General features: G+C 33.1%; 1 protein-coding gene across 1 annotated transcript; it reads right to left on the bottom strand.

Moving 5' to 3' along the window:
• LOC127698256 (DNA-directed RNA polymerase II subunit RPB1-like) lies at positions 1-27,630 on the bottom strand. The gene is made up of 22 exons (XM_052201621.1): positions 27,406-27,630; positions 23,492-23,761; positions 22,594-22,752; positions 21,476-21,922; positions 20,703-20,923; positions 20,274-20,406; positions 19,593-19,717; positions 18,780-18,990; positions 18,286-18,495; positions 17,513-17,761; positions 16,745-16,963; positions 13,624-13,846; positions 12,548-12,758; positions 11,545-11,795; positions 10,344-10,549; positions 9,823-10,047; positions 8,686-9,033; positions 8,270-8,374; positions 7,740-7,922; positions 6,949-7,152; positions 5,171-5,357; positions 1-4,343 (listed from the first exon to the last, which is right to left on the bottom strand). Exons 1-22 carry the CDS (start codon positions 27,484-27,486, stop codon positions 2,980-2,982), a joined length of 5,832 nt encoding a protein of 1,943 aa, XP_052057581.1. The 5' UTR covers positions 27,487-27,630; the 3' UTR covers positions 1-2,979.
• Positions 27,631-27,988: the final 358 nt, after the last annotated feature.

The raw sequence follows: 27,988 nt of genomic DNA on the forward strand, positions 1-27,988 counted from the left end.
TTTCCTTTTATCTATCCTTTATTCATCATTCATCTGCTCTTTATACATACATATCAATATTAACAATGTCTCAATCATTTCAAACATACAGCAATACCATCATTTACAAAGCCATAATGAAAGTACCACAAAAGCACTGACTTTCAATTGTTTAGAAAATTGGTTTTATGATCCTCTTCCAACATACCATTTTAGAAAGTGGCATATCTACATATCTCTCTCTGTAAAACAGCATTTGTTTCAATTATCTTTGAAATCTATGAATGATAGTGCCATCTCAATATTTCTTTCTAAAATTCCAAAATGACAACTTATTTTCAATAAATCAAAAGCTTCATTCTTATCCTTTTATATATATTTTTAACTGACAGTCTGAAGGTGGAGTAACCATTTCTGCCTTATGTTATTAGCATTTTTTTTTTTTAAATTACAACCTCTCATACAAAAAATATTTCACATTAAAACTTTACATCTAATTAAATCTGATCACAATAAGCTGAACATTTATAAACATATTTAATTAAACAAGTGATGCATACACTGTATTTACAAGAAATAGAGCAAATAAACACTATTGGAGATGTCCACAAAAAAGAAATCGGCACCAATTTTCCATATTATAGTCATTCTAACACAATAATGTTTGAATAGAAACACCTTTTTTTTATGTTTATATTAAGGAACCAATATTATTATCAAATTAAGGTAGATAGGGTGTCTTCCTCCATCTTGGATTTTGTAATACCTGAAAACAATCGGTCTAGATCTTTAATAGAATGTGCAAATTTTGAGAGTAGTAGATAATTCATGTGTAAGAATTTTCATTTCAACATAGAAAATGGCATGTTTTATCATATTTATGGTTGTATTTTACAAAAAACAGAAAACTTTTGTTTGATTCAATTTTTTCCAACTTTGCCACATTAGGGGAGGCAACTCAAATGTAAGGGCAGATAATTCAGATAAAGGTACTTTTACAATAGAATGTGTTAGGAATTTACCTATTTTATTATGTAGCAAGAAAACGGGTCCGGTGACCCCATTTTTTCTTTTTCTTATCTGAAAGCATACTATTAAAGCTATCTTCTCATATTTTATCTCAAAATTCTATGGTGTAGTTTTCGTTTTATGGCAGAAAATTGGGTTTTCCATGCATAATCTATACAAAATCTGTTAATTTTGAACAACCTGTAGCGTGAAAATAAGCCCTGTGACCCATTCTTTTTAACATTTTTTTTTAAAAAGCTTGATATAAACTACATTTTGGCAAATTATTAAAAAATTCTATGGATTATAATTTAGACACCCCATCTACCTTAATAGGTTTTTTTCTTTTCAAATGTCATTACTACAAAATGAAACTGAATTCTGTAACAGAAAAAAGTTATTTTAATTATCTATTCTAAAAATTCTGTTTTTTGTTTGATTTTGAAATGTTTCAATTACAGGATGAATTAACCTTGAAATCAAATTCTGTATTAGACATACTAAACTGAAGGCTTTCTTCACCAAATATTTATGCTATACACAAAAAAATTCTGACAATAAAAAAAATAATATTTAATACATATAAACCACATGTCACAAACATTGCTAAATGTACATTGCAACATAAAACTGTGAATTTTCAATAACATGAACATTCTTTTATCAATATGATAACATTGTTGCTAATAAAAAAAATATAATCAAAAGATCTTATTCTTATTCTTGTCATTGGTAACAATTAATCCTTAAAAATGGTGTTCCAGTCTGAGGAATGGACAGAGGCTGAGATGAAGCTAAAGAAAATCTATTGAAAAACAGAGACTTAAGTCTGTCAGAAATTCTTTTTGATAATCAATCAAATCCAAAAACTTAAAATTGTAATAACTCCTAAATCACTATGAAAAATATTACCAAGTCTCCATTTATAGACAACACTGCTCAAAAATTACAAAAGCGCAAATGAGGAAAAATGTCTTTACTTTGCTTTATATTATTATACTTTATAGATGTGTATTATTTTTTTGTATTTTTTTTTACATCAATATATGGTATAGGAGGATGGATTTATTTACAATGAATGATAATTATTTACAATTTTTGTATGAAATATATAGTGAACATGAACAAAAACAGGTCCTTTCACAATACAAAGCACTAACTCAGACATGCTTGGAAATGATGTTGGAGCATTCACGTACATGATACATTAATGATTGACTGATTATTTGGTGTTTAACACCACTTTCACCACTATTGGCTATTGAAATACCAGTTTAAAATATAAACATATGTGTCTAATACCAATAACCATAACTATCTTATGTATACACATAGGCACAATAATCTGAAAGTTGAGGCATTAAACACTAAAATAAGACAAACACTCATTTTAAACATCAAAGAATGAATTTTCTGCTTAAAACAGCATAAATTACATGCAAATTAAATATATATATATGAACACCTTAAGATTTTTCAGGTTCTTTTTTTTTTCCAATTTGCCAAAATCATGTATAGCAGGTGTAAAATATCTTGATTTAGGGGCAACAAAGTCGATGAAAAAAATTTTGGCAGTTTATATTTTGGTGAATTATTAAATCCCAATTCAATATTTTGGTGGATACTGAAATTGTTGCAGTTAAAAAGCTGTAAAAATTGATATAATAGAAAGTACTTTAGTCATATCATGATGGATTATTTGAAATACAAGTCATTGCTTTTTCCAATATCAGTCAATATGAAAACATTATCAGATAACTCAACTTTATATAAGATACCTATATGCATACAAAAATTTATACAATTTCTGCAATTCCACTATGTTGAAAAGCAAAATGAGAAAAATATCTCTCTAGAAAAAACTATATACATTTTGACAGTCAACACTTGAACTTAGGTCATATGAAACCCACATTTCTGTACATTTGGTTTCCTATTGCTAATAATTGTACATTAACAGTTCACATGTGAAAATTTCAAAATGAAAATCACTTACTCCATATCACTATCATCATCGTCAGCAGCAGAGTATGCTGGACTCGTTGGTGAATACTTTGGTGTTCCAGGAGTGTATGTTGGACTTGTTGGTGAATACTGAGGACTAGTTGGAGAGTACGTTGGACTTCCAGGTGAATATTTCGGGCTAGATGGCGAATAAGTTGGACTCTGTGGACTGTATTTTGGACTTGACGGTGAATAAGATGGTGAAGCAGGACTGTACTTTGGCGAGCTTGGACTGTACTGTGGTGAACTTGGACTATATTCTGGTGATGTAGGACTGTAGTTCGGTGAACTTGGTGAATAAGTCGGTGATGTAGGTGTGTACTTTGGACTGCTTGGAGAATATGATGGACTTGCTGGTGAATATTTCGGTGATGATGGAGAGTACTGTGGTGAACTTGGAGAATATGACGGACTCGTTGGAGAATAACTTGGACTTGTAGGACTGTACTTTGGACTGCTTGGTGAATAACTCGGACTGCTTGGACTGTAATTTGGACTACTTGGACTGTAGCTTGGACTTGTCGGACTGTAAGATGGGCTTGTCGGGCTGTAGCTTGGACTTGTTGGAGAATATGATGGCGAAGTTGGCGAGTAGCTCGGACTTGTCGGTGAGTAACTTGGTGATGTTGGACTGTAACTTGGTGACGTTGGACTGTAACTTGGACTTGTTGGCGAGTAAGAAGGTGATGTCGGTGAATATGAAGGACTGGTTGGACTGTATGATGGAGAAGTTGGTGAGTATGATGGACTTGTTGGACTGTAGGATGGCGATGTTGGACTGTAGCTTGGACTTGTTGGAGAGTATGATGGTGAAGTTGGCGAGTATGATGGACTTGTTGGACTGTATGATGGTGACGTTGGAGAATAAGATGGTGATGTTGGTGAATAAGATGGAGAAGTTGGACTGTATGAAGGACTTGTAGGTGAATATGACGGGCTTGTTGGACTGTAATTTGGAGAAGTTGGTGAATATCCAGGACTTGTTGGAGAATATGATGGACTTGTTGGTGAGTATCCTGGACTCTGTGGTGTCACTGCAGGTGATGATGGTACGTAGGAAGGAGAGGCTGGAGAATAACTAGGAGATAGTGCTCCAGCTGGACTTGGTATATATGGACTGGCTGGGGAACCAGGAGAACCAGGTTGTGGAGACCAGGCTGGACTGTATCCTGGACTGTAACCACTCTCACTAGCAGCAGATGGTGAGAATCCAGCAGCTCCTGGAGTCATTCCACTTCCAACACCTGGTGACCATGCACCATAGCCGGGAGTAGCTCCAGTCTGCCATGGTGTCATCTGTGGTGACATGCTGGCTCCAGGACTTCCAGGTGCTCCAAAAAACAAACCAGTACCTGTAATTATACAATTTGATTTAAATATTGTTTTTGAAGTTTACATAGTACATAACATTCATCTTCATTAGTAGTCATCAATCAGTTGTCATTTGCTGAATCATTAAAAAAAACCACATAGTTCTTTAAGTTAACCTTTCTTTTCTTACAAGTCTTTTAAAAAAATAAATGGGGAATGTGTCCATGGGACAAAGATGATGCCCCCGCTTGCATATCATATAAAGTTATTAAGGGACATAACTGAAGAACAGTAAAAGTGACACTACCCAAATTTGTACTTGATCTGAGTTTTGTGGTAATAAGTATTGTGTATAAGTTTCATAACATTTGGTTGAGGCTAACTTAAGTTAGAGAACGGAAACGAAAAATTCAGCAATTTTTCCTTCTGTAAAGGGGCATAGCTCTAGAACAGTAAAAAAGTGACACCACCAAAATTCAAACTTGGTCTGTGTTTCGTGGTAATAAGCATTGTGTATAAGTTTCATAACATTTGGTTGAGGCAAACTAAAGTTAGAGAACGGAATCTTGTAAAGGGGGCATAACCCTAGAACGATTAAAGTGATGCATCCAAAATTCTAACTTGATCTGTGTTTTGTGGTAATAAGCATTGTGTATAAGTTGCACAACATTTGGTTGAGGCCAACTAGAACAGAAACCAACTTTGGGACGTACAGACGGACGGACAAGGGTAAAACTTAATGTCCCCTCCGCTATGGCGGGGGGCATAAAAACCATCAACAGGTCATTATCTATATAGTGAGCTGATGATACATATATAATTTCACCAATGTATTTATTACATGTGCTATTAGGAACACCATACTCACTTCCACCAATTATTCCCACACCAATATTTGTAGGGATCTCCATTCCAAGTTTACATTTCTCTGCATCTAACAACAGATCAAATGCACCTGTGCCAATCTTAGCTAACTGTCCAACCATAATGGCTTCAGATACACCCATCATAGGATCAACTTCTGCATGGGCTGCAGCTTCAATCAAAATATCAACCTAAAAATAAATTTAATGTCACTGATTAGTTATATATATGAGCAATTATGAAAGGGAGGCAATTCAAAATATTTAATATAGAATTTCAAATTAAGAGAAAAAAGATGGAGATCAATAGTTAGTATTTGCCTCAAGACCAACGTTAAAAGATGTTAAAATTATCCTTTGATATTTCTACTACCGTACCTACTCGCTTATTAGTCGGAAAATTGGGAGTAAAATTCATAATCCAGAGAGGGGGACCGACTAATAGACGAGATCTAGCGACCAGAGGAAAAATCCAAGCTTGAGAAAAGTGGTCAGGAGTGAATTTCCTGGTCAAAACTACGTTTTTGATTGCCAAACCTACATAAATCAATAAATAAAAAGTTTTTGTTGAAAATAAATGACTACAATACTGTCTTTGTGTTTTATTTGTTCTTTGGTAAACATTTTCTGCAAATTCGTGTTGAAATTCTACTGTTTCCGGTTTGTGTATTGATTTTCATGGTCACATGGTTTTCCTATAAACCCAAAAGAAGAGCCAAGAACCAAAAATGAAAAGGAGATAACAATGTACCAAATATGTGAAAGGATGTTTTCAGCGGTGTTATTGTGTCATTATTGTGATATCATGATATCAATTCAATGCTTATAAATCATATAATAATCAAAAAATAATTTTAAGATTCATTCCCAAAATCAAAATATTATTCATTAAAGTGTCTCAGGTAAACAAAAATTACAAAATTGATTGACAAGCCAATATAATCCATTGATAACCCCAATTAAGAGACAAAGAGTTGTATTTACTAAAGGTGTGAAAACTATCAGTGATAGGTAAACAGATGACACTAATGAGTTGGAGTTAGTTATTTTAATATATTGATAAGCTTCACTTAATTTTTTTAATCCTTTAATCATCACAATATAATAAGAATTATGAAGTGTACATGCTCATTTAACACCGAGTTATGTATGCTGTGAAAAATATTTTCATCAAGTGTTGATTGACTTTAAATTTTTCAGGTTCATATTGGTTTATATTCGCTTTTCTCAAACAATAGGTTGTTAATCATACCCTACAAAATCATTGATGCATTACGTAAACAACACATGGCTAATCTAACATTTGAACAGTGAACAAAACAAGAGAAATGAATACATCTTTATTATTAACAGCAATATAAATTATCATGATGAGCATCAACTAAATTCAAACCAAACATTAATGCAGAAATGAATATTATTCCTGGATTTGCATTGGTTCTACCGGCGTTCAGTTACTGTCAGCTGAAAAAAAATACCCAAATTTTGTCTGACTTATACGAGGGTCAAGACTAAATCCTTAGAATTTGGAGCTGAAAAGGGCCCCCGACTTATAGTAGGATCGACTATTAGGCGAGTTTATACGGTAATTACTTTACGAGCAACAAAATGTGTAGCATTATGATAATTTCATATCAAATGTCGGTATGTCGCAATCCATGGTTCGTATATGTATGAATGTGCTCATCTGGAATATGGTCATAAACAATATAAATGCCCACCACAAAATACATATATAATGAAGTAAATAAGACAGACAGTCTGATTATGGAATGATACTTACTGTTTCTTCAAAAGAACATCTGGCTAGGGCACCAGTTTCCTGTCTGTTAATGCCGTGACGAGTAATAGCCATCAAATGACCTTTAGCTGTCATCACGTCACACAACAAGGCCAAATGTCTGTAATTTACGTAAGAACCATCAAAAGAAATGACATGAGTCATTTCTTTCTCAATTGACTTTCGCACAGCTTCAATGCCTAGTGTCTGTAAAGAAAAAGAATTTTCAAGAAAAGATGTGCAAATTCTCTTCAAATAATTCTAAATTTGTTTTTTTTATATGCTCATATCGAAAAAATACACAACGTTAAATTAATTAGCAACAATGGCAGCTTTCTTTCACACACTTCGTAAGAATTGTGACTAGGTTTTATCATGATCCCCTTACAGAACATTCTAGAACAGAAAGGTTGGCACATTCAAACTTGTTTAACTCTCCCACATTCTTTATGTACCTGTCCCAAGTCAGGAGCCTGTAATATTTACATTGGAACTGTGTACACATATATGGGGACAAGTAGCAAGTTTTTTACTGATCCAGAACTCAAAACTTGATCTGTTACTTCTTATGCTTTAACTATATAGCTGTTACTTCTTATGAAATAACTATATAGCTGTTACTTTTTATGCTATAACTATATTGCTGTTACTTCTTATGCTATAACTATATTGCTGTTACTTCTTATGCTATAACTATATATCAAATATTTTATCAATTGCTTCAGGCATAACAGAAGAAAATGCATGTAGTATAAATTAACCTGACATTACTAATTACCTTATTCAAAGCTTACCTGGAAAACCTCAACAATATCGTTAGTTGTAGTTCTGATAGGATCTACATTACGCTGACTCAAAACTCTCATCAGAGCTGTACCATCAGTTTCCAAGATCCATTCTGCCACTCCTTTAAACTCTCCTGTGTCAGTGATGAAAATTCTCTTCTTGTCATCAGTTGTTGGTAAATGCATGTATACCTGTCAAAATATACACAGTATGCTAAATGAAAGATGTATTTATAAACAGCTTTTTATTTTGTGGAATACTTTTCCAAAGAATGTAAATAACCAAATTTTACTGTCAGAGGCTGGCTGTCAGATTATAATGAACTAAGATATGTAAACATATTTACCATTTTTTTAGTTAACTTGGAATTCACATGGGTGAAAAAAATAATCAAATACCATCAAATAGGCACTGCAAACTCTCACAAATCCCCCAGGTTGACTGGCAACTATATCACAGGTGTCTTATTTTTTTTTCTATCCTTCATTTATACCAATACTGTTAATTTTTGCAAATAATTTGCTCCATAGTATATTACCTTTCCTATAGCCTCTAAACCCTGTAGAGACATATCTGACAATAGATTTGACTCTATACATCTTAGGAATACATCATCCTCCATTTTGTCAACAATCTCTTCTTCCTACAAAATCAAAACTATATATGAAACATAGGGTTCAACAACCAATTATTTTGGTAAAAATTTTGGTAAAAATAAAACATTTATTACTTTCTTTAAGTCTGCCTATACCACATCCATGTTTTTTTATTACTGTATTTAAACATGTAAAAAGAAAAGGTCCTTTCCCTGTAAATTTTGCTTTTTACTCTGTTTTGTTAGGCAGTTCTAGCAGTCATAACTAGTATATTTCACCATCTTGCAATTACAATGAAAATCAAGATACTTATCTGTGAAATTTTATTGCAAAATTTGAGGCACTTTACTAAACTTACAGAATCTACTTTGTCTCCTCCAGAATTCATAATCCTGATCCTAAGCACTAACTTCTCTGCATTGTCATCATTGAATATACAATTAAGATCATCACCAAATCCTGCTGTGATCTTTTCTGAAATATGTTCCATACTTAATTTTTTGTCAGTCATTCGCTTTCTGTTCAGTTCAATCCTTAGCAACCAGGGTGAGATCCTTGAGACATCAAAGTCAGGCATTTCATAGTAAACATTAACCCATTCTTGATCTTCAGCAATTACTGTGTTCTGTGGGTCTGGATCATAATATATAGCTGTGTTGGCTGTCACTTTTCTAAGTGTTGTATGTTCTAATTTACATAACACATCCTTAAAGAACAGAAAATGTAATGAATAAAATCAACTGAAATTGAGGCCAAGTCCATATAACAAATGTGAGAGATATTTCTTCCATGCAAACTATTTATCATGTATATTTTCTGAGGAAAAGACACCCTGAAAACTTAATTGGACTGCAGATGCCTGAAATTGAGGTCAGTCATGATAATATGTCAGACAGCATAAACTCCTCACAACCAATTTATTTACAGAATATTGTTAACAATGCATTTATTGATTTGAAATTAACATGAAACTAACAAAGTTAACTTGGAGTATTAATATTAGAACAGAAGAAATGTTTGTTTCTACTTTGGTCGGTCATCTTTGTTCATTTTATGGTGTCTAAAACCATTGAGACAAGCAAAGTTATACTATTGAACATGTTTGAAACAACACAAAATTCTTTAGCAGACAATTTTCTATAATTGTGGACAACTCTTATCTATCCACCTTTAGATTTGTCTAAATTTTGTTTGAAGTTAATCAAATAAAGTTAAACACTCAAATAATGCACTACATTTTTTACAATCAAGTAAAGCAACTTATTTAATAGATTTTCAGATGTAACCATATCAATATTTCAAGAAGTTACGAAAAATGTCTCAACATTGCAAACAATTTCAATTATGCATTCTCCCAAACCAGGTAGTGAAATGATGGCCTGTCCTATAAGTATTTCATATATTTCAAGGAGATCATTCAACTGTATTATCCCAAATGTCCTTTTCTGCAACTTAAAGAGTAAAACCTTTATATTGTGCAAGAACTGATACTGACCTTAGCTTTCTCAGCATCTCTGGCTGCTTGACCCGTAAGATATACTGTCAATGATGGAGTTTTTGGTTTCTTTGATATATTGATAATCTCCTTCAATCTAGGTACACCAAGAGTTACGTTTTTAGCTGATACACCAGCATGATGGAAAGTGTTCAATGTCATCTGTGTAGCAGGTTCTCCCAGAGATTGGGCACCTAGAGCTCCAACCATTTCACCTGGATGTACCTAAGTGTATAAATATAGGAATGCTGATGATACATCACACAATGTTTGTCTCAATTCATACATTCAGTGGTACTTCTTTAATTCAAATGTGTGAAACAAAATTGATTTTCCCCTCTGTACATGCATATGCTGATTATGAGAAATAAATTGTAATTTTCTTGTTATTTTCTCAATACTGAATTATCATATTAAGTATACAAAACTATGGTTAAGAATCTTCAGAATTTAAAAAAAAATAAATCGTAATTGATTAAAACAAATATGTTTTTTTTCCTGTACATATAATTGACACATACATGAGACTGTTGAAATCTTGTTTCAATTTCACCAAGCAGCCACTCAAATGCTTCAGCACTGAGTCTGAATTCTTCTGTCACTCTCTTTGCACACAGTGTTGATCTTACAAGACATTTCATCAGAATTGTAGCATTAGCATTAGCTTGAACACTGAGTTTATCGTCTCCTGGTACTGATATCAATCTTTTACACAGCTCAGCAACACCTGAAGTTGTTTTTTTAAATATGAAAACATTGATATCATTATCAGTAATATTACATAGGGAATCAAAAAGGCCAATCCTATAAGTCAAATGAACAAGAATTCAAATTGAGTTGTCATATAACAACCATAATGAACAATGTGTGTTTAAAACGCCCACAATCATCATACTTTGCAAATATTATTTTTTGAAAGCATAAAAAACAAGCGTTCTGTAAGTATTGCCTGGCAATACATAGTCCCCTACCGGTTAAAAATTCATTGTACTGGAACAAAATGCTAACTTGATCTATAACTTGTCATGGTGTAAACTATATAACACATATCATGTCAATATCTTCAAGCATGACGAAATAAAATGTGTAAAATTGATTATTTGAGTGCATTTTCTAAGTCAAGGACCACAACTCTGCACAAAATCATCAGACTGGAACAAATTAGAACTTGATCTGTAACTTGTCATGATAAAACTATATACCAATTATCAAATCAATATCTTCAAGCATGATGAAAAAAAGTGACGAAAACTGATTATTTGTGTGAATTTACGAAAACTGATTATTTGTGTGAATTTTCTAAGTCCAGGGACCATAACTCTGCACAAAATCATTAGACCGGAACAAAATAAGTCCAAGGACCATAACTCTGCACAAAATCATCAGACTGGAACAAAATTTGAACTTGATCTGTAACTTGTCATGATAAAACAATATACCAAATATCTAATCAATATCTTCAAGCACGAAGAAAGAAAGTGTGGAAAACTGATTTGCCAGACTGACAGACGGACGGAGTGCAAACCTAAAGCCCCCTTCGACTTCGTCGGTAGGGGACTAATAAGCCAAATTAAATGTCCAATTTCCAGATTTTTAATATGAAGATTGTTAATTTATATTCTATGTAACATGTTTCCATGTACATTAATTTGGTTTACATTTTACTGCATTTCAATTGGAAAACTTTCAGCTCTGCATAACATTGATCCTAAATCAAATTACCTTCTACAATTTTAGCTGGATGAAGGTCTGTAGGTTTATGTGTATTAATCCTGAAGATTTTTTGGGCATTCCATATTAGTCTGTGTAGATTGCAAGGTAATACCACTTTACTATCTCCTCTGGGGAAGATTGAACGAACTGTTTCCCTGTCCTCTCTTAATTGTTCCCACTCATTTTCTAACAAGGCTAAGGCCTGAGCATCTCCAAGCAGATCTTTAATAGTCTCTTCACTCATTGATTTCCTTAAGAGCCTACACAATTATAAAATGTAAATAACAATATTATACTTGATATCCCGATACATAATACCTATTACATTCAGATTCACCCAGTTGAAGTAATTGATTCCATCTGGGGGTAAACTTTTGCTTCATCATTAGACAGCATTTAGTCTCTTTGTGTCCTAGGCCTAAATGTAGTGGCAATCAAAAACATTTTGTCAACTTTAACCAAAATCTCTATGTTAGGCCTGTTTGGGGGTGTAACTGTTGACAATTGCCAATTTTACCTTCTCATATGTTTATGCAAATACTTGTCATTTTCAAATAATGGACTTTTCATTACCAAATTTCTTTTTACTTTAAATTTCTGAAAGTATGAAACCATAGCCTAATTTCATCAGTTTTTCAGAATTCAAAACAACTTGACGCATACAAATTCTATTAATTATATGTTTGTATCATAATTTTATAAACATTTAACAAAATTAATCTTCTTATTCATGATCATCATAACAGTATATGCTCCTTGTTGAAGGCTTCACTGTTCCTTTGCTTTTTGTTTTATTTTCTTGTGCATGTACTGATTTTGTGTCATGGATAGATACCCCATATCCTTTCTTTTTCTATTATGTGCAAAATAAATGTAAGCAATGTAAAGGGATGGCAATAACTATGTCCTTAAAGCTCAGATAAGAGCTATGCAAGTCCATTGGCATGCTACATATTCATATTGAAACTTTAAATACCTTTAACTTTGTTTTACTGGAAGAAAAAACACCTACCTTTCATCATTAGGATCCAGCTTGAACTTTTTCTCAAAGATGCGCTCAGGTGGTTTAACTGTAGGCAGATCTTGAAACTCAACATGACAGGCATCAAGGCCATCCTCACCATATGTTAACTGACACAACTGTTCAATTTGGTTACGTACAGTTCCATCATATTTTACCATCACACTCTCCATAGCTTTGATCAATCGCCTTTGAATGTAGCCTAAAATGCAATTTTTGCATAAATCATAAATACTGAAAGCCTTCATTAAGAGAAAATAGTTTAACTGGTCCCAGAATTACCTCTAAATTTATCATCAAAAGTGTTGAAATTTAAACAAATTTAGTTTTATACTGGCTGGCAGACTTGTAGCGTTAAAATCTTTTAATATAATCAGTCAAATCTTTCTTTAGGCAACCTTTGATTTTTTTTCCAAATATCCTATTTTTTCTTGCAATGTCCTTTCAGAGAAAAATATTAGAGTGATTAACATTTTTGAAATCACTTTACATCATTTAGATTACATCATCATGAAGGACACCATATAGTTAACTGATATATTTGTTTTGCCTTGCACCTTTGTTTATCTAAGATATATCATTTTTGTCAAGCCTTCGACTTTTGTTCGAAAAGCGAGACATAGCGATCCTACATTCCGTCGGCGTCGTCCACAAATATTCACTCTGTGGTTAAAGTTTTTGAAATTTTAATAACTTTCTTAAACTATCCTGGATTTCTACCAAACTTGGAAAGAAGCTTGTTTATGATCATAAGAAAGTATCCAGAAGTAAATTTTGTAAAAAAAAAAATCCATTTTTTCCGTATTTTACTTATAAATGGACTTAGTTTTTCTTCTAGTCAACATTACATACATTCTACCGTTTAAGTTTTTAAAACATTTATTAGATTCATAAATTATCCTGGATTTTTACTGAACTTGGACAGAAGCTACTTACAATCAAAAGATAGTATAGAGAGGAATATTTTTATTAATTTTTTCCTCATTTTTGTTGAGCCTGCGATTAACAGCAAAAGTAGGCGAGACACTGGGTTCCGCGGAACCCTTACAAATTTTTATTAAACCTACCAGTTTCTGCAGTTTTTACAGCAGTATCAATGAGACCTTCACGTCCTCCCATGGCGTGGAAGTAAAATTCTGATGGTGTCAGTCCGGCAAGGTAGGAGTTTTCTACAAATCCTCTAGATTCTGGACCATAATCGTCTTTGATGAAATGTGGCAAAGTTCTGTACCGGAAACCAAAAGGAATTCGCTTTCCTTCCACGTTCTGTTGTCCCACACAGGCAATAACCTACAACAGACATTTTATATATCCTTATTTGTTAACTCAAAGGTTAGGTTTTCCTCCCCATATTTTTAGGGCAACATTAATTTCATTGGGTTTTGAAAGCAAAATAAATAAATGGGGAATGTGTCCATGGGACACAGATGATGCCCCCGCTTGCATATCATATAAAGTTATAAAGGGACATAACTGAAGAACGGTAAAAGTGACACTACTCAAATTTGTACTTGATCTGAGTTTTGTGGTAATAAGTATTGTGTATAAGTTTCATAACATTTGGTTGAGACAAACTTTAGAGAACAGAAACAAAAAATTCAGCAATTTTTCTGTTTGTAAAGGGGCATAACTCTAGAAGGGTAAAAGTGACACCACCAAAATTCAAACTTGATCTGTGTTTTGTGGTAATAAGCATTGTGTATAAGTTTCATAACATTTGGTTGAGGCAAACTAAAGTAAGAGAATGGAAACTTTGGGACATATGTACGTATGTACAGACAAGGGTAAAACTTAATGCCCTCTCCGTTACGGTGGGGGCATTATTATTTAATAGGTGATCAAAGAATATCTTAGGTAAACACTCTTGTTGTCAATGTCCCGAAATTTAATTACAGGTGTGATGTCAGATAAACTGGTCAATCCATTTAAATCCCTGAGGTCATGTTTTGACATGTGTGTATTATATTTCTTCGACAACAAATGCAAATTTCTACTCATCAGGAGTCAAAATACATATATTTGTATGGAACAAAGTTCGGGAACCACAGGAAAATTTTTGACTCAACTGAAGTGTCAAGTCAACCGAGTTCGAGACGAGAGTTGACTGTATTTGTTATTAACATTTTGAATCTGAAAGTAAATCTTTAAAAACAAAACTTCTACTGAAATATTCTCCTGAGATGAAAACAGTATCAATTCACGACAATCAAATAAATGTCATCGAGTCGAAATTGCACAATGGAGATGATGATTTCAATGTAGATAGCTCATAAAATATTCATCAAATTTCAATAGTTATAATTACGTCAATTACTTTTTTTTATTTATAAAATCTGTGAATTTAACAGAAGAGTTTGCATGAAGTTCACAATGTGTAATAAAATGCTCCGCTGGGGCGCAGCTTGATACGACCGCAGAGGTCGAACCCTGAACAGTTGGGGCAAGTATGGACACAACATTCAAGCTTGATACAGCACTGAATTTGGATTGTAATTAAATATTTGACACAGCATAGGTTTCTGACACAGAATGAAAGTGGTCTAAGAACTTAAAAAATTTAAATTAACCTATTCAAACCATATCATTATTATTTGCTTTTATATATAAATCAGAAATAACCAATTTAAAATGGAAAATTTTACAGAAAAAAAAGGAAAAAAAAATCCCCCCCCCAAATTTTTTGAACCCCCTTATGATTCATCACCCCCAAACTCAATCCCAGCCTTCCCTTTGAGGTATGGTACCTTGCAGTACAATTTCAGAGAGATCCATACACTTGAACACAAGTTATTGTCTGGAAACTAGAAAAATGCTTGTTTTTTGGCCCCTTATTCCTAAACGTTTAGGGCAATTACCCCCAAACTCAAACCCAGCTTTCCCTTTGTGATATGGAACCTTGCAGTACAATTTCATAAAGATCCATACACTTACACACAAGTTATTGTCATGAAACTAGAAAAATGCTTGTTTTTTTGCCCCTTTATGGCCCCTAATTACTAAAATTTTGAGGGAATTACCCCCAAGATCAATCCAAGCCTTCCCTTTGTGGTATGGTACCTTGCAGTACAATTTCAGAGAGATCCATACACTTGAACACAAGTTTTTGTCTGGAAACTAGAAAAATGCTTATTTTTGGCCCCTTATTCCTAAACTTTCTGGGCAATTACCCCCATTGAAACTCAATTCCAGCTTTCCCTTTGTGATATGGAACCTTGCAGTACAATTTCATAAAGATCCATACACTTACACACAAGTAATTGTCCTGAAACTAGAAAAATGCTTGGTTTTTTTGCCCCTTTTTTGGCCCCTAATTCCTAAATGTTTCAGGCAATTACCCCAAAATCAATCCCAGCCTTCCCTTTGTGGTATGGAACCTTGCAGTACAATTTCATAAAGATCCATACACTTACACACAAGTTATTGCCATGAAACTAGAAAAATGCTTGGTTTTTGTCCCTTTTTGGCCTCTAATTCCTAAAATTTTGAGGCAATTACCCCCAAAATCAATCCCAGCATTCCCTTTGTGATAATAAACCTTGTGATACAATGTCAGAGAGATCCATAGACTTACACACAAGTTATTGTCATGAAACTAGAAAAATGCTTGTTTTTTGCCCCTTTTTGGCCCCTAATTCCTAAAATTTGGAAGCATTTACCCCCAAAATCAATCCCAGCATTCTCTTTATGATATGGAACCTTGTGGTACAATGTCTGAGAGATCCATACACTTACACACAAGTTATGTCTGGAAGTTACAAAAATGCTTATTTTTGGCCCCTTTTTCCTTAACTGTTGGTACCATAACCCCCAAAATCAATCCCCACCTTCCTTTTGTGGTTTTGAACCTTATGGTAAAATTTCATTGAGATCCATTCACTTAAACTAAAGTTAGAGTCCGAAAACTAATGCGTCTTCGGACGACGACGCCAACGTCATACCAATATACGACCACAAAAATTTTTTTGCGGTCGTATAAAAAATAGTGTTGATTTATTAGGTGGGTGGAGCTAATAATTCTATAATTACTTTTTTAGAATTCATACATTGCCTTCATACAAATTGAAAACATCACAAGATCAAATGATTCGTCCTTCAGCCAATCAGATCAGCATTATCATGAAATGAACACCTATTGTAAATCCTTCCTTTTAAAATTATAAAGCTATTACACAAGTAGTGTTTAAGTACCTGAGATATATTAATCTTGGAACCTTTAGATCCAGCCACTACCATAGATTTGAAGTTGTTGAAATCTGACAAAGACTGTTGAGCTTTACTACCAGTCTTGTCTCTAGCTCCATTCAAGATTCTGTTCACCTGATTCTCAAAAGTCTGACGCAGTGTATTACCTGGTGAAGGCTCCAAGTCATCATTGTGGGCTTTTTCAATAACCTCTATCACATCAAACTACAATGTGAAAAATCAAATGAAGCAAACAGTTTCATAATTTGTTAGGTTATTAATAATCACAGGTAACCTCATTACTGTCAATTGGTCCTTTGAAATTATTGGTGGAAGTTGTTCATTCTTGAAAATCTATGTTGATCTCCGACATTGAATTTAATGCATTGTGCTATGGATTCTGCGCAATAAAACTTAACAAAATATACATCCAAGAGTCCTTAATATGTGTCCTCCTGATAGTCAATATTTCTGACCCTACCCATACTATATTTATTCTGTGCAATAAAACTTAACAAAACATATATCCAGGAGTCCTTAACATGTGTCCTGCTGATAGTCAATATTTCTGACCCTACCCATAATACTATATTTATTTTATATACTCAACCAAATTTCAACTGTCATTCTCAATCAGAACCCATATAAACAACAAAACAAATTGGTTTATTGTTCACTTTGATCTTGTCCTGAACAAACCTGTAATATTGACCACCTTTGATACAGTAATTAACATTATTCTCTAAATATTTGAAGCATCAATGCCATTTTTACCTTGGCTTTTCTAATAGTGTCCTGAATATCAACGTAAGTTTGAGGATCAGCAATGGTGTCACCAATACCAATACTATTAGCTTCGTACATCAGCCAGTTGTTGACAACAGTTTGAATGTTACCATACATATAACCAGCTGTTTCAAATCCCAGCTCCTGGAATAGCACGTGAAGCAGAGATCCAGAAGAGGCACCCAAAGTCTTCTTACATAGAATACCACTAATCAGAACACCATCCTCTATCAATACCTATAAATATAAGTATACATTGTAGTTTTGTAACATCATTGTAACAGCAATTGTAAGGTCAAATATGCTAATTCACTATTTTAAGATATAAGCAAATTACTGGCATCTTACCCTTATGTTCCATTTTATGCCATGGTGGTCATGTTAGTTGATTGGTAAAACAGAAAGCACAAAACACCCAAATGATGATTGAGCCTATGTTAAGTTAAAACTAGTAGGTACAAGGAGTCATCATGTTTCATTTGTAAATCTAATCTGTAGATTGTAATTTGCTGAAAATTTTAATTATATTTTTACTATATTTATATATTTTCTCTAGCTGATCATTTTGCTGTTCTCTTTATATCTATCATTGTTTCAAAAAATATCCAAAAATGCAAAAAAACTGTCTTTTACCCTTAAATTGGGCATGTGGTTTCAGTGAAAAAAATTTAAAAGTTGAGACAGATGCCAAGTGATGGCAATAGCTCAAAGATATATATCTTTTAATATAACAACTGAATATTATTGTCATATATTTTTACCTTAGTATCACCAGGTGAAATCCATTTGTACGGACCTCTGTCTTCATCATCATTGTGAGTACTGTGGGTTCTTATACAATTTACACGACCTGGAATGACTAAGGTAATCAGCTGTTTTCCTGTCCAATAAGGTCTGGGTTTTAGTATAGCCGGCTGTGGCATGTGACCATCCCAGCTTGGTAAAAACATCAAAAGGTTCATCATTTGTCCCTAAAATCACAAAGTATATGACTTTTCCTGGAACAATTTATTCAATTTATGTCAAAAAGGTTATCAATTTCCATTTTACATGTTTTACATTTTCTCTTTTAAGTGATTTAAACAACTTTCACTCTTTGTACAAATCTAGTTTTAGTCCATTTACACTTGCAAAAGGGTTTACTTTAGATTAAAACTGTTAATTTTTCATATTTTCAAAGCTGTGTGAAGTTCAAACATAGACATAATATACTTGTAATCTGATATAAAATGTTTAACTGTAAAATCTTATTTACCCTGTCTAAAAATACATCTCTTTTGGTCATTTTTCGGACAGCAGTCAACGTGTCCTGTACAATACCCATAACTGGTCTGTTAGACTGTGGTGTTATTATCATCTTGGATACAAGGGCCAAGTTAGAAATCTCAGCTTTCGTCTCTAAAGACTGGGGAAGATGCAAGTTCATTTCATCTCCATCAAAATCTGCATTGTATGGTGTGGTTACACTGCAACAAAATATACAAATAAAACTTTTTTTTTATACTTTAAAAAAAAATAAGAATTATATACATTCTTGAAACAGAATAAGGAAGGTTTCAAGATTTGTTAAGATGAGGCAGGTTGTGGGGCACTTCCATTAAATTGGATGGGTGGTGATTATTAAGAAAAGTAGTGTGAACAATTGTAGGAAATGATCATTTAAATTCATGCATGGGAGATATCTTTAAAAAAAAATGTGCCTACCAACCTCCATATCCCCCTACATTTACTTCTATAACAGCCCTAAGCTCATTTTGTATGTAAAAACCAGCACTTTATCAATATGTAATTTTATCGACCAAGAAATGTTCTTCCAAAATTTTAGTGAATCATGCATATGTTTAAAAAGCTGTAGAGGAAGTTTTATTTTCAGCATATGCTTTGCATCTCTTCACGACTCCCACAGAAAGTGTCTGCTGCAAAAATATTTTCCCATCTTTACCATGTTAATAACTCTACTTCTTACCCTGTAGCTGTTGTTTCCACATCAAAATGGAAAACAAAATATTCCGACAGATTCTCTACAATGGAGATTGTACATAGTAAATGACCCTAAAAAAAATAATACCTCAGATTTAATCTGAATGTAGACCATGGTAAAACTTTGACTCTGTGACACATCATACTCATCTTATGTAGTGTTGGTTGTCGATTAAACACAATAAAATCATTATCCTGCATATGCCTTTCCACCTAGAATTAAAAATAAAACATATCACAACAGGCTCAATTAGGTAGATATTCCATTGAAATGGCTGTTCCAAAATTAAATGCATGGGAGGAACTTTTTGAAAACCCCAACCACCCATAAAATAATTTTTTTTAATTTACTTACCATTCATACAAAATGCTAAGGAAAATGCAACCACCCATATTCAATTAAAGTGCTTCCCATGCCTCACCCAATAAAATTTGAAACAACACTTAAAGAAATGTTCTGCCTCAATGACAGGCTTTAGCCTACAACGTTACATAAAATCAAATTTACACTATTATCATTTAATCATATATTATTTCACAAAAAATAATTAGAATTTGACAGATGGAAAGATACTATATTCTTTTAATGGTAGTGAAAATTGTATAAAATAACAAGAAAAAAACAAATTGAGATACATACCCAAAAAGCTAAAAATATGACTGACCATCAACACATAGATTAAATTGTTATTTACCTTGTGTGATGTCTTAAGAAGATCACTTGATTAAGACAGGAATTTTATATTTGTTCTTTCTTCCTTACACTTACCTTGTATCCTATCTGTAGATGAAGATCACTGGATTTTGGATGAAATCTTAAATCTATTCTCTCTCCATTATCCCGTACAATATACTTAGCACCAGGATACTGATTGGATCCTCTCTGCACTAAATCATGCATTCTGAAAACACAAATATTCAACTGTGCTACCATTTAATATTACAATTATCAATGCTATTTTCTGAACTCCCTATCTTTTGTTTTTGATAAACATGACTTTTCGAACCGTAGCTGATCTATGTCAGAAAAGCATTTGTGTCCATTCTTCAAAATCACAATAATAAATGCATGCAATAATTTCTGAATTTAAAGTATATCTAACGACTTGTCCTCCATCTCTACACCTCAACTTATTTTTGCCTTATAAATATAAAAGACTACTACAAAATATATCAGACTAGAAAACATTGCACTCACTTGTCTATATTAAACGGTGTGACTAACTCAGGAAATGTCATGTTCTGTGCTATAGATCTGGGCACTCCTACTTGATCAATTCTCAAGTTTGGATCTGGAGTAATGACAGTACGAGCTGAAAAGTCAACACGTTTACCCATCAAGTTTCCTCTTACTCTTCCTTCTTTACCCTTCAATCTCTGTTTAACAGACTTTAAAGGTCTACCCGATTTCTGTGTGGCCTGAAAACAAATAAAATGATTTAATTCGAAACTAAACATGAGGTAACCATAATTCAAACAAGTTAAGAAATACTAAGCTTCATTGCTGATTACCAGAAGAATTTTTCCTGAAGAATAACTTTTAGTCCATATTTAAAAATCTTTTCAATGTCTTGGACAGTAACTTAGTGAAAAATTATTTAAACACATTCTCAAAGGAAAACTTATTTGATTTAATTTGATAAAAATTTGGAAAACTGCAGGAGTCTGTAAAATGGAACTAACCTTTAAACACTTTATTTGTAAAGGAATTTCTAACAGAATAAACTAGATATGTCAATATTCGACCAAAAGTCAGTCAACTGAATTGAAATTCATCCATACACAAATGAACTAAAAATATTCAGGCATAACAAAAATAAGTCTGGACAAGAATTTGTTTTTAGAATGAGGGAATGACACTATATTCCCCAGCCACTTAGTGGTGGGGCAAAAAAGATAAGGAAAGGACATGTAGCAAATCTGTTTATTATAAACATGATAAAGTGGGCAATAGTCCAAATAATTTCCTACCTTTGGCAAACCAGGAAGTTCATTATCTGTGAAAGTTGCCACATGATACTGTAACATTTTAGTGTCTTCAGAAATGATGTGTGCAGCTGCACCATTTTGTTCATTTCTTCGTAACTGATTATTTGCTTTGATAATGTCTGACAACTTATGAGTTAAATCATCCTGATTTCTAGCTGAGCCAAACATGACAACAGCTGGTCTGACACAGAGTGGTGGAACTGGCTGTACAGTAATAACCATCCAGTCAGGTCTGGCAAACTTGGGATCCATTCCAAGTACAATGCATTCCTCATCTGAGATGCGCTTCAAAATCTCATGAACTCTTTCTGCAGTCAATACAATCTTTTTCTCCTGTGTTTCTTCATTTATATTCTTCCATTCTGCAGTTAAATCTAAACCTTGTCTTCTTATTTTTGGTTGAAATCTTCCACACCCACCATGCTGATGCTGAAATATTTACACAAAAATTAATCATTTGCCTTTTTTCAATACTTGGGATTTCTTCAGAAGTTTTATTCCAACACTTATTTCAAGTAATTTGCATAATTTTGTGTTCTAGTTACAAATTAACAATTTCATTTAGTTTCTCAAGTTGGATGTGTTCATTAATGAATCATGATCTTATTTTTATATGATATATGCTTCATTCATGAGAATACATGCTAGTTGTACAGAAATGTTACATGCCATTGACCTTTCAGGACACTATTATTAGTATTTTAACCAACTTATTATTTTACAGCAGATTCCATTGAGTGTGTAGCCAAAGGTAATATCTTTGGTTAGCTTGCTTGTTAGCTGAACCGTGAAGTCATTATTAGGTCAGGTATACTACCCTCCTTTCGAAGTAGCATAGTCCAACAGACAGGTCGATTGGTTTTCTGTCGGACAAGTCTATTCTTAAAGTAGGGTAGTTTACCTAACCTAACAATGACTTCACGGTTCAGCTAACAAGCAAGCTAACCAAAGATATTACCTTTGGCTACACACTCAATGGAATCTGCTGTAATCTAAATTTAGTGTTTTCTGACCTGTGAAATATAATGTAGAACCCTTATTTCAGTCCATCAAATTGCTACTGTGACCTTGACCTACCTCAAAATCAACATGATTTTTACCTTTTTCTCTTCATCCTGAAGATCTTCACCAAGTTTACCATCCATCTCATCTCCACCTTCACAGATCTTCTTAGTTTTACAAAGATCATAAACATGTGCAAATCTTTTTCTTGGAAATCCTTTAGATTTTGCTATAACATCTTTAACCTTTGGATGATTCTGAAAACAAAATAAACATATACATTTATATATGCTGTTGAAAACTAGAAAACTGAAATGTCAGCAAGGGTCAATCTTGCACATTTATGTGCGAGCGAGGCACAAACTGGTGCATACAAGGTAAACCATGTTCATTTGAAAAAGTCAACAACTAAAAAGTTGTCAGCATACATGTACATCAAAAATTAATAATTGGACAAAAAATAAAGTTCTCAGTAGCAGGTAATGCTGCTGTTGACATCTTTGTCAATAAACAGTAAATTCTATAACCACTAGTAATATACCTATTTAGTATTTAATAATGGGCCCCTCCAATCAACACTTTAATGAATGCTTAAGTAGACACTATCATAAATAATGACCTGAGAATATACAAAATTATGTTTATTTTTACTATTGAGAAGATTTTTGCCCCTTTAAACAAATAAAAGCAAAATGTACAAGATGTTAAGATAGATTGTTCATGTTTTTCACTCAGCAACCATACAGTTTTACGGTATTGTAAGTAAGCACATATGGGAATGCTAGGAACAGGATTACAAGCAGGATAATGGCGAAATTTTCTACTTGTCAATCTTGAGTACTTTCTCTGATCTGAAAGTCATTAATAACTTTAGATAAGGTTTATTAATGTCTGGTCAAACATTTTTATTATCACAAAGTAGTGAAGCAGAATAAACTACTAAACAAAGCAGACATAGGAAAGTACATTATAATTATCTGTAAATTGCTAACTTACGATATCAACCAACAGCTTTGAACAGTAGAAACACACACATCTTATCATTTTGATGGTTTTTGTCAGAAAGCCAACATGGAAGACTGGTTTGGCTAATTCTATGTGTCCAAAATGTCCAGGGCATTCCTGCATGATCCCTGCACATGTCTGACATCTGGAAGTCCTATCTACTGTTCCTTGTCTGGGATCCATCAATCCACCAAGCTTTGGTCTACCACCCTCCATTGTTTCAGAGTATTTTATACCTCCTTCTGTAACAGACATCCTCCTCTGTAAAATGACAAAAAAATAAGTTAAATACTTTTAAACTAAATCAAGCCAAAAGGTAACAAATTAATAAATGTTTCACTGTAGAGTATGTGTTTTCTCAAACAAAATGCAGACTTAATAGACTTACAAATTAACAGGTTTATCTTTATATACAAATTCTTAATTAAATGCAGTAGCATACTTTTATTCCTCTTTCAAAATATTTTTTTTAGTAGATAGGTCAGACAATAAGGGAAATGTTTCATTCCACATCAATTATAGACATCCTTGAAATAGGTTTATCTAAATGTACATGTATATTCCAACAGCGAGAAAACCTCATTTTACTGTCAACTGGCAATTAATGCAAAACATGAATCTTTGCATAAATATCTTGAGACAAATATTGTCATTTCATTTGTAAAAGCTCTTTTTATATATATCTATGATTACAATATGGAAATGCCAGGTTTTCTATTTTTATATGCACCATGGAAGATACTTTTGTGCGGATGTGTCATCATTTTTTTGAAAACTTACCATTTTCAGACAAATCAATATCCATTCTTGCTACTGAATACAAATTTCTTTCAAAAGAATTAAAAAAGGTTTAAAATTATTAAATTTAAGTAAAAGGCCCCCCTTCAGGATTTACTCTTCACACTGAATTACAGGCCCAGCAGCCAAGGCTTGAAAAATCAACCATACAGTCCAATAGAATAACTAAAATTTTCGTAAAATTAAGCTTGTGGTTGTGGATTTAGAACTCAAAGGATGTCAAGACTGCAGCTATTTGATGTTTTCAAGTTCTGAAATACATATACTTGAAATGTTCAGATTTAGAAAATGAAATTTATGGGCAGAATGAGAATAAGTTTTGGTTAATTTAATATATAGAATACAGTTTTTCTTGCTATATGCAATGTAACAAAATATGACATAATATGTTCAGATAAGTGGAAATTATATCATTTAGTGACTAGATTCATAAGTAATATTTACTGGTTCTCAAATTAAACCCACAATATCATCACATCACACAAGTAAATTGTTTATCTTTGCTCACAAGATGATTTAGGATCCAAGTCTATGGTACAGCATAGACTCAGCGCTGAACCTTACTTTTGGTGACACTTCATATGTAACCAGTTTATTTCCAAAAAGAATCTTAGTTACTAAATATTAAACTGTTGACACAGAGATGTCTCGCCTGTCTGCAGAAAATTCGAAAAAGACAAATCTGATGGACAGCAACATTGCTTATCAATTCAAAAACCCCGGACCATGACCTAGGAGACAGGGCCTCGAAATAGTTGTCAAACTGTTATGTTATGATAGTAATGCAACTTTATAGAAAATATCATTGATCTATCACAAGTAGTTCCTATAAAACTGACTTAAGCAGAAACGTAACAATTGTTGATGCATCCTCTGCACTTAACCAGAAGAGCAACAGCTACGTCTAACCGTTTTGAACAAAAAATCTGTAAAAGTTGTGAATTCTGACAGTATTACAGTAGTGTCCAGTAATTCCGCCCGTCCGGTAAAACAGCCCACTCCCATTTCTTCCGCAATTGTCAATTCCGTGAATATTTCAACTGCTATTTTATTCATAGGAACTATACTTATCATCACTGCATGTCAAATTTTAAAGAAAAATCCTTTATTACAAAAATATCTAGTGATATATATAATACAGTTCCTAAAGTTAACGATAATCATATTATTGCTCACAAAACTCATTTCTGACTTGAAATTATTTTTTGGATTCCCTGGAATCCCTTTATTAGTGGTCTATGAATAAATAGATCAGCTTTTCGCTTCTTAAATTTGTGATAAACTGGCCCTCCATATATATTAACTGCGCATGGGCGGATTTACCGGACAAACACATTTCCATCAGGGCTCACACTACTTCAGAATCATAGGGAGAAGTGACTTCTCTTTTTGAAACTTGAGAGGGAGAAGTGGTGAGATTTGAGAGAGAAGTGCTCGTTCGCTTGCGGCGCTACAATGTTTGGTTTTACTATAATACAAAGGGCCATATGTATCTTATTTTTTTATATTGTTCAATTTGTACCTGGGAGTACAATAAAAGTAACAGTTCAAATTCAAAGTTGTTTAATTTTATCATATCTAGCTGCACAATCATATTAGTCCTCTTGTCAGAAAAAAAAAAACAGTTTAATATCTAGCAATAATATTAATAAAAAAGATTTTTTTATATCCAAAAGGAAAAGAAAGTTGTTATTTCAATTTAAAATGTACTCTGTTATGTTTATGAAATTCAGTGGTTAAAATTCACATTTAAAAGATATATAAATTTAACACAATTAAGCTTGGACATAGTATAGTAGTCCCAGAGTTGAGCAATTTTAATTAATAAATTGAAACAATTCATATACATGGAAATATATACATTAATCAAGTAGATCTAACCAAAAGTATGTTAATGCGCGTGGAATGTGTAATTTTTCCTTTTGGGATCAATATTCCTCTGTCAGCTGTGCCATTCATTCTTCGGTAGTCATTATCTTAAGAATCTGGATTTTGGTCATAGCTGGTCCGGTTCCAATCAGTAGTTTAGTACAAATATTTCAATGGCTGATGCAGAAGAAAAATTTACAAAAATAAACGATGTTAGACACACTATTTGGAAAGGAATATGACATTTTTAATGCAATACATGGATAACAAATTTACTTCAGGCAAATTTCATCACGTTCTAATGAAGTAACGAGCTTATTTTGCCGAAAATTAGAATGATTTGATGTACGCTCTCTAACAAGTACCGGAAGTGATAAAAAATTGTTTTTATGAAATAACATGCAACCAACTTTAAAATCAATGCTTTAACCTCTTTTCTGAAGAAAATAAATCGTTTATGTCTTTGAATTTCTTTACTTTTTACTGAAAGATTGCTGTTTCATCGACTTGGTAAAAATTGAATATTGCGGATGACGAAAGCGACTGAAAGCGAGTATCGTTAACCACAGGGCAACTAGTTTTCGCTTTTGAGGGTCGGGCAAAGCGAAGTGACGGACGGGAAAGCGACTTCTTAGCCCTAGTCGCTAGATAGCGTGAGCCCTGTCCAATAAAATCATGGATGACCCGCTTGTTTTGTTGATTTTAAAATTTATTTCAGATATTTTTTGGGAGATAGATAAACTATTCAAAGTTGATTTGTCAGTGAATCGACTTATATTAAATTTGATACGATTAGTATATAATTATGCAGAAATACATATGATCAAAGCCTTCTGTGTGCAGATTTACCGGACTGCATCGTAAACCTGTTTTGAATGTGGTAAATCATTTCAAACTTGGTAGCAAATTTTATATTGTGCAGACTCGCTATGTATAATTTGACTGACAATTAGTGCGCAATGATAGCAGAATATAGCATGGATATGGCATTATAACAGATGAAATCCTAATCTCAAATGAAGGACATAGAAGAGAAATAAAAACAAAGTATCTTCAGAGAACCTAGCTGCTTCCCCCTTTTTTCTACCCCATCTTTTTATGTAACAAGTCTTTATAATACAATTATATATAATTTCAGATTCATTGTTTTATTTATTATTATGTGTTATATCTATTAGAACTGTGGGGTGACTAAATACATCAAAACAATTTATAACAGAAACATTATTTTTTCGTACGATTTCATCTGGTCCTAAAATCCCAAACTGTACTCTCTTCACGTCGCGAAGAGGTGCGTTGGAATCACCAGTATAAGCCATGATGCTTGTCTGTTATTCCTGAAGTGAATATGTTCTAGCAGAAAATTTTCCGCTTCATTTATCTGGCTTATTTCACAATTCCACTGCAATATGGCCGCCCTTCACAGAGCGTAATAAAGTTTCGGGTGGTAGGTGTTGTGTATTTATACATTTCATCGATTACTACGGGTTGAACATTTTCATTCCAAGGACTAAGCCTCAATTAAACGTTTATCTAAAGCTGTAGTTACCTTTAGCTTTCAAGCCGTGATAGACTACTTTAGGGGGTACGCTAAAGGTTAATTTGTTTGAACTATACATATTTTTATAATTTGGTCGTCTGGAGGCAGTGGAGGGTCTGTTGAATACATAATTGTTGACTTGAAAATAACCCAGAAAAGATCTAAACCGTAAAATAATGAATAATCTAGAGTTGTCAGAAATGTTAATCTATTCGTAACTCTGTAACCCCTTGTTTCTCAACAGGTATATAGTTCTTCTTCCGAATAGACTCCTAGGTAGG

This window comes from Mytilus californianus, unplaced genomic scaffold (assembly GCF_021869535.1).
Source record: "Mytilus californianus isolate M0D057914Y unplaced genomic scaffold, xbMytCali1.0.p SCAF_4, whole genome shotgun sequence".
NCBI classification, from domain to species: domain Eukaryota; kingdom Metazoa; phylum Mollusca; class Bivalvia; order Mytilida; family Mytilidae; genus Mytilus; species Mytilus californianus.